This window comes from Rhinolophus sinicus, chromosome X (genome assembly GCF_036562045.2).
Source record: "Rhinolophus sinicus isolate RSC01 chromosome X, ASM3656204v1, whole genome shotgun sequence".
NCBI classification, from domain to species: Eukaryota; Metazoa; Chordata; class Mammalia; order Chiroptera; family Rhinolophidae; genus Rhinolophus; species Rhinolophus sinicus.
The window spans coordinates 100,459,202-100,472,396 of record NC_133768.1 but is presented as its reverse complement, the minus strand read 5'-3'; the positions used below and the strand labels follow the sequence as shown (position 1 = coordinate 100,472,396).

Genomic DNA, 13,195 nt, shown 5'->3' with positions numbered 1-13,195 from the left:
TGTGTGTTTTCCATTTGTATCTCCTGCAGATGGCAGAGGTACATCGTGCGAAGATACGTTGTCAGGACTCAGTTAATGTTCGTGGATTGCTTGCTTATTGATCAGTTTCCACAAAAATGCTGCCAAAAATGTCAGGGAGGATAATGATGCCATTACAGGGGATACAAACGAATGGGCAAGAAGGCACTGAGGGGAAGAGAAGAGGACTAACTTTTATTGACTGCTCACAGTGTGCCAGGCACTGCCCTAAGCACTTGACATGAATTTCTCTTTTAATTCTTATAATAGTCCAATGAAGAAATGATTATCATCCCAATCCCACCACCTATCTTTTTAATACAACTGTGGCTGTTCCATTAAAACACTCACTTTAGAGAAGGGGAGAATGTGATTTCCAGAGTTCTCACATAATAATATTCAAAAATAAATAAATGCAATATTCAATTAGGTGGCATGCTGGGGTTGTCCAGCGCTTCACCTGTGTCTTTGGTACCCAAGTGCCTTGGTGATGCTGACCGGGATTTGAGTTGTGGGCAGAGTAGCCAATGGGCTGTTATTGAAGCTGGGTCCTGTATTTACAGGGAGGAGGGGTAGGGACCTCCCTGTCTGCCTCTCTTCCCCTGCTATCCTCAGAGAAAATAAGAGAGGGATGCGGCCCATGCTCATTGACAGCAGTGGTCCCCATCTTTTGACTGGGGTGAGGGGCTTCCTGGGCCGCATTTCTTTTCCTCCCTGGAGCTTGTGAGTATTGTAGGAAATGAGTGACACAGGCAGTGCTAATGGACTTCAAGCAACTGGATTTACTAGAGAACGTTTATTGGAGGAGGAGGGACACAGAATCCTGAAGACTCTGGGTTGGGAGAAACCATAAAGAGTATCCAGTTTAACCTCCAAGCAAGCTTTTGAAAGCCTTGACAGCATTCTAGCCAGTTGCCATCTATGTGACCTTGAGCAAGGAACTTCACCTCTCTTAGCTTGTTTCCTCACCTGAAAAAAAACACAAAGAGAAAGTAAAGCAAAGAAAACCTTACAGGTTTGTCATGAGGATTCAGTGAGAAAACATGGACACCTAGAATGGATTAGGTGCCCTGGGTTTTGTTGTTGTTGTTGTTGTTGTTGTTAGTAGACTTTATTTTTCAGAGCAGTTTTAGATTCACAACAAAGAAATTGAGTGGCAGGTACAGATATTTCCCATATAACCCCTGCCCTCCTCCATTATTAACTTCCCCCACCATTGTGGGGCATTTGTTAAAATTAATGAACCTACACTGGCTGATCAACATCATTCAAATTCCATAGTTTACATTAGGTTTCACACTTGGTGTTGTACAGTTAATGGATTTAGACAAATGTTTGACATGTATCCACTGTTACAGTATGTTACAGCGTAGTTTCACTGTCCTAAAAATCCTCTGTGCTCTGCCCAGTCATTCCTCTCTCCCCCTAAGCCCTGGCAACCGCTTTACTGCCTTGATAGTTTTGCTTTTTCCAGAATGTCATAGAGTTGGAATCATAGTGTGTAGGCTTTTCAGATTGGCTTCTTTCACTGAGTAATATGCAGTGAGGGTTCCTCCATGTCTTTGCATGGCACTATAGCTTATTTCTGTTTAGTTCAGAGTAACATTCCATTGTCTGTATGTGCCACAGTTTGTTTATCCGTTCACTCACCTACTGAAGGACGTCTTGGTTGCTTCCGTGTTTTGACAAATATGAATAAATCTACTATAAACATCTGCGTGCAGGATTTTGTGTGGACATAACATTTCAACTCATTGGTGCTTTATAATGAAAAATGTATCTGTCCTTATTCCCATAAATTATTCCCAAAGTTAGGGATCAGTGCAGCTGCGATGCCCAATTTGTGGCAAAATGCTCTTTATTAATTACCCAAGAGGCCATGGTCACGCAGCAAGTAAACAGTGCACTACAAATCTGTTTACATCCGTTTCAGCAGACATTTTAAAACAATTAAACTGTCAAGGGGGCCTGGAGACAGAGCTTTGCATTTTAATGGGAAATGATTAAATATCAGGCATTATTGCTTTTGATGTGTCTGGGCTCTAAGAGGAGGGCAGAGTATTGATTGGGGCCTCCAGGAAGGGAGGAAGCTGACTCGGGCTGCTTGACCACAATGCAATGAAAGCTTTGAGATCTGTAACTTCTTGGGCTGGGATTAAAGGCCACTCGCCAGAGAGTTAACTAGATTTGTCAACTTTGGTTTAGTTAGACTTTGCCCGTAGGGGCACATGATAGATTGTGACTTCAGAGGTGTACTTTTGGTAGATGGGCAGAGAGAGAGTTGGTTGCTGATGGCGTCTATTGGAAAAGGGTGAGTGACACAGCACAGAGCACTGACCCCAGTATTGATTCCATCTGGATTAAAACCTTCGTAAAGGAAGTGAAGGCTGCCCATGCAGCCCCTGCCTCCACCGCCTAATGCAAAACTACACCCTACAACCTGCGAATATGGATGTGTCACAATCATGGCAGCCACCCAGGCTCAGGCTTCTAGTGCACTGACCATGTAGGATGCACCATTCTCTATTGCCTTCATTCGTTCACAGGTGCTTGTCGGATCAATGTGGTTCTTGCCCCCTAGCCAATTCTAGTCCAATAAATGAGGGATCATGTAAACGGCTTAATGCAATCCAGTGTAATAGTTCAATGATGGAAATTTGTGTTGGGTACAGTGAAGGGACCAAGGTGACCACAGTCAACTTTAGAGGCACGAGGAAGCTGGCAGAAAAGTCTTCCTGGAAGATATCCTATTTGAAAGAGGCAGACAAAAGAGAGAAGAGCGTCCCAAGCTGGGGGAAGATCATGAGCAGACCTGTGGAAGTGTGAAAGAGCCTGGTGCATCAGAGAACTCAGTCATTCTGGTGTGGGGGTTGGGGGTGGTACCCTGAGCCATTGGGCTGGATCGGCACAAACTTGTACCCCTAAGGTAAGCAGAACATGTGAGCACTGCCATCTTCTGTGCCTTTCTATTGTTTAACATCCTTCCATTTGTCCCACTACCCAAAAGTATACCCATCAGAGAACAAGGCACTTTTTTCCCCAAATGAGAACACCTTTGTGAGAACTGTCATTTGGACAAATTCACGTAAGTTAGCTTAATCAGATTGTTTTCCTCCATAACACCTGGCTAAGATCAGCCACACTGAGGACTAGGCGAATAGGGAGACCCGGAATGCAAGAGAAAGAAGAAGCGTGAGGTTCTGACAGGGCTTCCGAGCCTAATAAGGGGGTTAACTCCTGCAGTGGAGTAGCAGCAGTTAGAGAGCAGCGGCCCTGAGTAGCAGGAAGGCCCTGACTGGATGAGAATTAGTTTGGGGGCAAGGAGACAAAGGTTAGCAGAAATAAATTTCACGTGCCTTGCAATTTGGCTCCATGTCAGCCCTCACTTTGTTTATTTCTGTGCAGTCTAGACATCAGAGATTGAGTTGTGCTTATCCCAGAGGACCCCCTTCCCCACTGCACTGCCCAGGGCAGCCCCTGCAAAGCCACAAGAAGCTATGCCACAGCTGGAAAGACTGAGGCAGTCTCTTGATTAGACCTGATAAGACCACTCATACTGAGATGGCTTAATTTTGTCCTTTGGGAAATGCCTTTTTTAAAGCGCTCTTACATTGGCCAAGAGACACTGCCTCCATATTAGGGTTTGCTATTTTTGTCTGAAGGAAGTTGGCATCTCTCCTGTGTAGGGAGTTCACTCAAGCCTAAATTCTTCCATTAGCCATTTTGGTTTGCAAACAGGGAATTGGAGCATATGCAACTGTGTGTCTGGTGGCCTGAATACTAGCTCAGCTTCCCAGTCACAGGGCAGTGGGAAAGAGCCCTGACCACACTCTGAAGCTGGTCACCTGCCCCTCAAAACGTGACTGGCTGGTTAGTGGTTTTTTTAAGGGGCGCAACTAGCTACATAATTGCAGGGCCCAGGGTAAAATGAAAATGTTGAAACATTTTGTCCTTTGTTCAAAAATTGTTAAGAATTTAAAACGGTGACAGCAAAGCATTGAAACCGAGTTCAGGGTCCTCCTTAGAGCAGGGTACCATGTGACTGCACAGGACAAACGTCCAGGAAGCCGGCCCTGCTGAGGAACAACTCTTTGTCCCATTTGGGTTCTGAGGGCTCCTGATGTTCAGGCCCCTGGGTTGTGGGTGGCTGGTGGGGGGTGGAGCAGGATGCTTGATTTCACAGCAGAACTAATTTTTCTCCATCCTCTGCCTCCTGCTGAAATCCCTACCTACTGCTAAACCAATTTCGCTTGAGGCTGGATCCCTTTGGGAGGGGTTAACGTTTGCAGCTGTCTGTTAGCTCCACTCAGTATGTGATGGAAAAGTGGAGGGAGAGAGCACAAGGCAATTTTGATTATGGCAGAGAAGCTTAAGGGAAAAAATTACGTAAGTTTATGGAGTGGTTTTGGGTATACATAATCTTCCTTTCCATATAGCACTGAGTTCGGGTGGTGGGACTCAATAAATATAGCTCCTTGTGGGTGTCAGAAATTCTTCAATATTCATTGATAGTGACAATATTCAGATCTTGAGACAGATTTCCTTTCTCTCTGACTCAAGGGAAGTTTACCCAGAGCCACACAGAAGGAGAATCCAATCTGTTCAATAGGAAAGACTCATTTGCTCCCAGAATAACTAAATTTTCATTTCCATTTGAATTTTTAACCCAAAGAGTGGATCTTTCATAAGGCAAAAATTAAAAGAATTGAGTTTGGCTTCACTTTTCCTTAAAGTTTTGATTCCTGTATTAACACTGTTGAGTGCTTCAGGAACATGTGTGTGCATAATGCTAAAATAATCTGTTTCTTGCTTTTTGTTCTAATTAGCTGAAAGTCTCATCATAGGCTGCTGGTAGATTCTCTGAATTTTTAGCAGATGACTTCAATAGGAAAATGTATTTTTTGGCAAGAAACTCAAAATTCAGGTAGAATTTCAACATTTGACAAAGTAATTGTTACAGAGGATTGAGCAATTGTCATTCTTATAAATGTCTATTTTGCTTGTAGCATCTTCTGTTCATCAACAATTGAATTTCAGAATAAAAGACGTATTTTCTACATCCCAAAAGCCATTGGGGAACCTTTCAGACTATAAAATTCCTGACAGTGGGAAAAGTGTCTTCCAAAAAGGCAGCTAGCTCCAAAGGCACCTCTAATGTGCCGAGAGCTCCTGTTACAGACCATTTTTTGTAATTCTAGAAGGCAAAATAAAATTTTCTGCTCGGAAATAATAAGTTTAAGCAAATAGTATGGGCGAAGCTTATATCTGAGTCCAAGCAATGGTCTGATTATTGCTAGAACAATACCGTTACATGATGAATCATTAATGATCTGTGCGAGTCATAATGGCCTGTCACTAATGCCCATTAATGATCTCTCTATACCGCGAGTATGGGCTTGATGTTTCTGGCTGGTACCTTGGAGAATACTTTAGATATGCCTTAAACTTTCTCCACTCTCCTTTCTCTGTGTCTGCTCCAAATGTAGACAGCAATTGTCTGGGTAGGACCAGCTTATAAAGAAGCATGGCTTTGTTAAGGAAGTCGTATTCAGGTAAGATTGATTTAAGCGATGTTTTTGGAGGACATAGACTTGGAAGTTTATCTTGGACATTAATTAAAGCCTTTGTGGATATTAACAAAATTATGCCGGGGATCTTTCTGTTGAGATCTTTTCTTTTTGGATGGGACAGGGGCTCTTGAGTTTCCGTAGTCCATGATGTTCGGCTGTTGAGCATAGACTCTTGGAAAAATGCTTCCTTTGTTTCTTCGTGAGAGGAATTTTAGGTATTAATTGTTATAGGAGAATGAATGTGTATATCTGTCTTTTTAAAGCCCTATTTGTGTTTAGAGAACCGCGACACTGACTGATTCCGGAGAGATTTCCTACATCCAGATCTGCATTTACTCTATATGCATACAGCCCAAAACATTAATTTGAATTTCTAAAGGAAGAGAAGAGAATAAATAATTATCATTGGCTTTAAAGGTATTTTGCTCTAAGCTTAGCAAGAGGAAAGGAAGAGAAGGCAACAGAGAGCTAAGGGAAGGTGGACACAATTACACATTAATTCTGAGAATCTTATTAGGTATATCTTCAGGGAAATCACAGAAGATAGGCACTCCATAATGTCTAAGCGAAACTAGGAGAGGATCCTTTCCTCCATGGCGGCGAGGGAGATGCCGCAGATAGCTAATGGAACCAACGCCCAAGAGCCTCCGGCTCACAGAGAAAAACAAGATGACAGAAGGTTGCCGGAGCGGCCACTTTCAAGCCTCTGAAAATAGCAAGACAGGGATTCTTTTGGAGGGTTGAAATCACTTCGCTGGCTACTTTTTGATGAGAAATTTTAACACGTAGCTAAATGCAAAATGATGTATTTTCTTGGGAAACTTTTTGCCAGTCTGCATGTTATCTGAACGAGGTAGCCTCATCAGCGAATGCTTTCATTGAAACCCTTTGCACTTTCTTTAACATTGAACTCGAAAGGATCCCAGAGAATGCTAACCCCTGCGAACGTTTTGTTTTGCTAGAACATTTCATCCAAGTAAGTGATTACTCTTTGCAATTCTTGTTTCTTCAAAATCCTTCTCCCTGCCTTGAAATTGCTGACTAGCATGTGTTTATTCATGGAATTAACTGGGATTAATAGGCTTTCCCTTCTGAGTACCTGGCAGGATCTCCTGGACCACTTGGAGTGGTCCCAGAGCTTCCGCAAATGAAGTTTTGGATTGATCTGTCATGTTGCACGACGTTGTTTATTTGGTCATTTTCTACTGATCTCCCATGAAAAGGAGAAAGGAAAAACAGAAAAAACACTGTAAAGGTCAGGGCATCAAGGGCAATATAAGTTATGAAAAACATTATAGAATTTCTGAGGTCAGTTCAGCATTTCATTTTTTGATTAGTCTCATAATTCATGTCTCTAATAAAACCCCCAAGGTTTCCACCTGTCAGATGGGAGACAGTTTATAATGATCCTTAAAGGTATCATTCTATAGACTCTATGCCCCTTATCTCAAGAAATGGTACATATAGCAGAAACATTGAAACTCGTCGTCACTCTGCTTGTAAAGTATTTGAGTGGAATGCATACATTAATTCTTTGCTGAGTAAGGTCTGTGATACAGGTTAATTCTCACCAAATAATTATTGCATTGACATGTGCATGCATTAATTGGAAATGATCGGATTACGATCTAAGCTGTTTGGTTAGATTCAAGCACCAACCAACTTTATGCTTACTTTATGTTTACAAAAGACTTCTAGATTGATTGATGAAATGTTATAAATGGACATGTCTGTTTTAAATAGATGTATGTTCATGGCAAACTGAGCCCCTGTGCGGAAATGAATGCAAACTATGGGGCAGATTGACAGTGACTGGGGTCTCTCTTTGAAAGGAATGTTAAAAGTATCTGATGCATTTTTTTTTAATTAGTTTCAGGTGCACAAGACAAAGCAAAACTTAGACGTTTATCATTTATATCCCTCACACAGTGTGAACCCCCCTCCCCCCATCCACTATCCCTCTGTACGTTCCCCAAATTAATTTTCAAACCCCCATGACCATCTTGTGGTTACCGACTATTTTTCAAAACCTCTCACCTTCCCCTTATCCCCACCCCCCCGCCCCTCTAGCAACCCTCTGTTTTTCCTCCATGTTTCCAAAAAAAAAAAAATACTTGGAGCACAAATTTAGAGTTACAGGAAAATAAATGGATTTTGCAATTAAAAAAAAAAAAGTATCTGATGCGATATAGGGCAAGTTCTGAATCCATGGTAGCACAGTGCACATGAGACCGGAAGAAAGGATTATGCAACGAAAAAAGGGCGAGTCCCAAGAAAGGTCAGGTAGTTTCTTTGCCTTTAGACAGGAAAACGCTTCATCCCGGTATACAGATGAGAGTGGCCCAGCCACTGCCCTCAGAAGCTTCTAAAGAATTCATTTCAACACTCTCAACGCAGGAACTTTCACCCTACATCTCCCGTATCCAGTTAAGTCTGATGCCTGGTCTTTGGTCCTCAAGGAAGCTAAAGAACAGACAGTAGCTCTGTTCTGTGTAACCCCTCACAGCCTGAAAGCCCTCATGATCATGCCTATGTGAGTTAAAGAATCCGAGTTTCTTTAGCCTACGCTTGTAGTCTTGTTTCTAACCAATCCTGTGTTAGCTCACCCATTTACTTCTCTGAGTGTGTTTGTCCTTGCTCTGCTGCCTTCTGCTTGTCATGGCTACTTCTTCAGCTTTTCAGAGTCCCTTTATTTTCCCACATATCATCCTGACTTAAGAGTTTCGCAAATTTAGAACACACGAAGACAGATTTCCCTCTCTTTGGGAACTGTAGGAAGTAACAGATTTATTAATAGTTTTCTTATTGGTAAGCACTTAGAAAATGATATATTTACCTATTGTTCTCTTATCAATAATCACTTAGTCTTAGTCCATTTTCAGGGGATGCAGATGTGTACTTTCAGCTGCTCCCTACATAGATCACTCATTCCAGACCTTGAGGCCATTATCACCTGGGCAGTGCCTCACAGTGCCTTCTCGGAATATGCAATGCTGAGGGCCTGGGCCTGGGGTTTAGTAGATACTCAGTGTTTGTTGAGTGAATGAATATACCACAACGGCTGCGTAGTGCACTCAAAACTATTTCAGTATATTTGCTTTGGACAAATGATTAAATAGTCTAAGCTGATCTTACGAAACTGACCAGAAAGGCTCTGTTCAAATTGTGTCTTTAGAATGTATAGTGGAAATGTATATTGGCCTTTTGACTTTTGCTTTTGAAACTGGAGGCTTTGGAGTTGTGGATGCTATTGGAAGGAAAGAGGTCTTGGGTAGAGCAGCTCATCCCAGCAGCTAAGCTCTTGTGAAGGAAGTAGAATATCCATAGGAGGCAAGTGCCTCTTGGGTAGAAGAGGTTCTGTAGGTTTCCCTTGGGATACCAGGCTCGTGGGAGAACGATGAATATGCCATAACTTTTCTTTTAATTCCAGCAGTGTCACTAGGCATGGCCTAAGAGTTTCAGCAATCGATAGAACAGAACAACTGGGTCTTTATATTATACATTGAATTGTTTCCAGAAAATTATATGTAAATCAAGTCCCATTTGAAATCCACATGGGGTGTATAGGAAGGAAAGGGGCCTTTTTATGAGTGTTTTCATGAAACAAAGACTTATTTTATAATGTACGTATTTAAAGGATTACTCTTTAATCTCTCCATTTGAAAGTCTGAATATTTTATACCAAATGAAAACATGATGTCTACATTCTGTTCAGAAGGAATTCTTTGACCAGGGCTTGGTAAAGTATGTTTTAATATAAAATACAATATAATACAATAGTACCTTATTTGCGAGAATGTTAAAAGTTTATATCTGCTTACTTTGTTTTGCAAGTTTCTGAATAACTTATTAGTGTTTCTTAAAATTTAGCAGCTGTAATCTGATATGACATGATACTATTGCCTTCTAAAATAGAATTTTTTAAAAACCTTACTCAAAGGGAGTTGTAAATACAGCCATGGTCATTTACATATTTAGAGAGGGTATTCACATGTCTCCTGGATGCAAACTCTAATTAATTACCCAGGCCAATTCAACATGGACCGGCAATGTCCAAATGTCAACTCTTTCCCAATATACTCCATCCTTTACTCTGTTCTTAGGCGACTAGGAGTTATAATTCAGGAGCCTTTCCTTGCATGACAAGATGGGTGTTATTTAGGCATATACTAGGGCTCCAGAGCAATCAGAGTCGCAGATGTTTACTAGTTCTCTTCCTTTTATTGGTATGTGCATAAACCTCTGTGTAAAGAACAAATACTTTGGCATTTTTTGCAGTAATATTCATTGGTCCACTTAGGCCTAACAGCATGATCGCATAAGAAGGTATTTTTCCAGCTCTAACACTAGCTACTATAATGGACAGTGATAACGTCTCAAAATGCCATATATTCATCATGTCCCTTCCCTATATAAAAACCTTTACTGGCTTCATTCCAAATGCCAACCAGGTGAGGGGAGGGGGTGGTTGACTTTATTCTCTAAGCAAAGCCCACAACAGTCTGGCTCAACATACCTTCCCAATCCTAACTCCTTCTTTCCCTAAAACTGCTTCAGTCAGTCCAATTGCCTCCGTTACACCTAGAGGAATCTGTCCAATTCATTAGTGTGTACTCTATACAGTGCCCTGTCAGTGATGTGCTACACACTGAGGAAGGTGCCAAGATGAAAGAGTTATAGGCCCCGCCTTCCAGAAGGCATAGCCTGGTTGCCCAGCTGGCTAGTACCAGACACACTGTGATGAGTGCTATAATGGAAATACAAAAAGCCACAGGGAAGCAGGGCTAGCATAGATGCCTTCTGCTGGCTGGTTTGGGGATGGCCTCATCGAGGAGGCGTAATTTAACCAGGGATTTAAATGTGTGTCGGACTTTGGTTCATGTCCTCTGAGATGCCTTTCCTATCCCCTCCCCCAACCAACTAAGGTTTAGTCACCCCCTGGAACTCTCAGTACTTACTAGCTAAACCAATCATATGACATTCATTCTAAGCTACCTCGTATTTTATTGAACTCTGTGCTCATTTCCCTTACTGGTTTATAAATTCCAAGGAGGCCATGCCCATATTCAATACTTCTGTGTATCTACCTAATCAATAGCACAGGACTGATAACAACAGTAACTAAAAATGTCATTGATGTGAGAAAAAATAACAACTTTTGATTGAGTCCTGAGAATTTCTTGCCTTCTTAGTTAGTAAGCCAAGATAGAGAACAGAACTAGTCAAGTGCATGATTCCTAAGCTAGACTCGACTGCATACAAGCTGTGAAGATTCTTTCTGCCCCCTTTCATTTACTCAACAAGTATGCACTGAGAACCTACTATGTTGCAGGCAGGTAAAGTACTGAATAAAACATGGAATACGTAGTCTCCAAGCAACGCAAGCAGCCTTTTTGTTCCGTTCTGCCTACTTCACGTGATAACCCTGTCCTATGTATCTTAACGCTCCACAGACAGGAATGGTGAACCCAAGGACAAGAAGTCAGAGTCCTCCTTTTCTTCCTCTCCATAATATTTTGTTCTATAAGTATGTGATCCACTTGATCTTTTTCCTTGGTCATCAGTTTCTTGGCTCCTTCTCATTAATACAGAGAGGCTTAAATAATCACCTTAACCGTTAGATTGTGTGACCAACAGGTACCATTTGTTAAGCATCAACTTTGGGCCAGTCCCCAGCATAAATACTGTACAGGTGGAACTCGAATTCTTACAACAGTCCTGCAAGGTAGGTGAATATTGTCCTGATTTTACTACTGAGGGAACTGAGGCTCAGAGAGATTAAATCATGAGACAGAGTTCCCCAGTATTGAAAATTAGAACCAGTCTTTAAAACAGGTCCATGTAATGCCAGGCTATCCTAGATATAATAGATGTTGAGCAAATATTGCTTCATTGATTGGTTGATTGTTACCTTTCTGATCGCAAGCTCTTTAAATATTTAAAATTCCGATGTAAGAGGTTGGTAGCCTTTGGTTACTGTCCATCCCAGGCAGGAGTTTTTAATGTTCCAATAGCAGTTCTATTAATGCTTAATAGAAGCAAAAGTATTATTTACACAATATAACTCACTTTTCTTAAACATTTTTCCATGAATACATATTGATAATGCATCTAAATAACATAGGAAAATTTAGAACCTCACTTAAAATTATAGTTTCTGTCAGATGCTCAGTTTCCAACATCCAACTGAAAATTATAATGCCAAGTCATCTTGAAGAAGTAAAATAATCTGATTTTATAGACATATGAAAGCTGACTCATAACATTAATAACTCATGAAAATATCCAAAATCATATTTCAAGCATTAGCTTCAGTGTTGTCTAACTACACTGTTTTTTTTTTTTTTACGTTTCATTCGTATGAAGAATTCATGACAATTTACTCTTTATTATTGCTCATAGAAATCATCTGAGAGTATCAAAATCATCTAAGAAAATAATATATTCCACATGAATATCAGTATAACTCCTGATTTGATAAATCGATGATAGATAGATAAGATAGATAGATGATAGATAAGATTTATTTCTTATTCAAGGAATTTTTAAAGTTTATTATAGAAATATTTCAATAGCAGTTTTCCTATATTTAAAGAGTGATGATGTTCCCTTTTTGTCCCAAATTCTTCAAAGGTTCCCAGCTGAAAGATAATATGTAAACGTCAAAATCAGGCCTAAAAATCCTTCATGTTCTCCTTTCTAGCTGTTTATCCAGCCTCCCCTCCTAATTCTACTCCTTCCAGATTTCATCTCACATGCTGTATCTGGAAACAGTGAATACCTTTCTATATAACTAAACATACTAAGATCCACTCCCCACCTCCACACTTTTCAATATTATTCCCTGTGCCTACAATCATTTTTCTCTTCTTGTCCAAATAGAAAACCCTTACTTAGCCTTCAAAACTCAATTCAAATTCTACTTCCACTTTGATCTGCAGTGGCTTTACTATTTGTAAGTCTATCTTCCCATTAAAGCCTAATCCTGAATCATGGACACTGACTTCTTATTTTTTCATCTCTAGTGTCTACACTAACTACACTATTTTTGTATGGGAAAATTCTGTACTCTGGGATGAAAATTTTGTAACCCAGCCGTTCCCAAACTTTAGTGGGTGCCATCAGTATCCTCTGTGAAACTGGTTAAAATTGAAAATTCCCAGCTGATTTGGTTGGAACCCAAGAATCTACATTTTTACAGGTACTCCGTATGATTCTGGGAACAGGAAGACCACACACAACTCACTTAGAGAAATCCTCCTGGAAGTATTCTCCACTAATTACTCTCTTCTCAGTCTTCATTGTTGTCCTTCCCTCACCAGCCTCCCATGTCCACCCAGAAGAAGTTGAGTGTATATTAGCTTTTAAAGTTTTTTGCTATTTAGGTATAATTTACATACAATGAAGTCCTCAGATCTTAAGTACCCAGTTTGTTCAGTTTTGAAAAATGCATACACTCATATAATCCATGTTTAAGATCATACAACATTTCCATCACACTAGAAAGTTCTCTCATGCCCCATCTTAGTCAATACCCATCTGCTGCCAGAAGTAAACACTGAACTTATTTCTATCATCGTGGGTTAGTTTTCCCTATTTTAGAACTT

General features: G+C 40.7%; 1 protein-coding gene across 5 annotated transcripts in view; it reads left to right on the top strand.

Annotated features, from left to right (window-relative positions):
• FGF13 (fibroblast growth factor 13) overlaps window positions 1-13,195 on the top strand; it is a 514,926-nt gene that overhangs the window by 405,351 nt on the left and 96,380 nt on the right. Inside the window, exon 1 of one of the 5 annotated variants that reach the window (XM_019750484.2) lies at window positions 5,528-5,570. The exons of the other annotated variants lie outside the window; for them this stretch is intronic. Coding sequence (XP_019606043.1) covers window positions 5,543-5,570 — 28 coding nt within the window. The 5' untranslated portion in view covers window positions 5,528-5,542. Of the gene's footprint in view, window positions 1-5,527; window positions 5,571-13,195 lie in introns of those variants that run through there. 5 annotated transcript variants of the gene reach the window in all.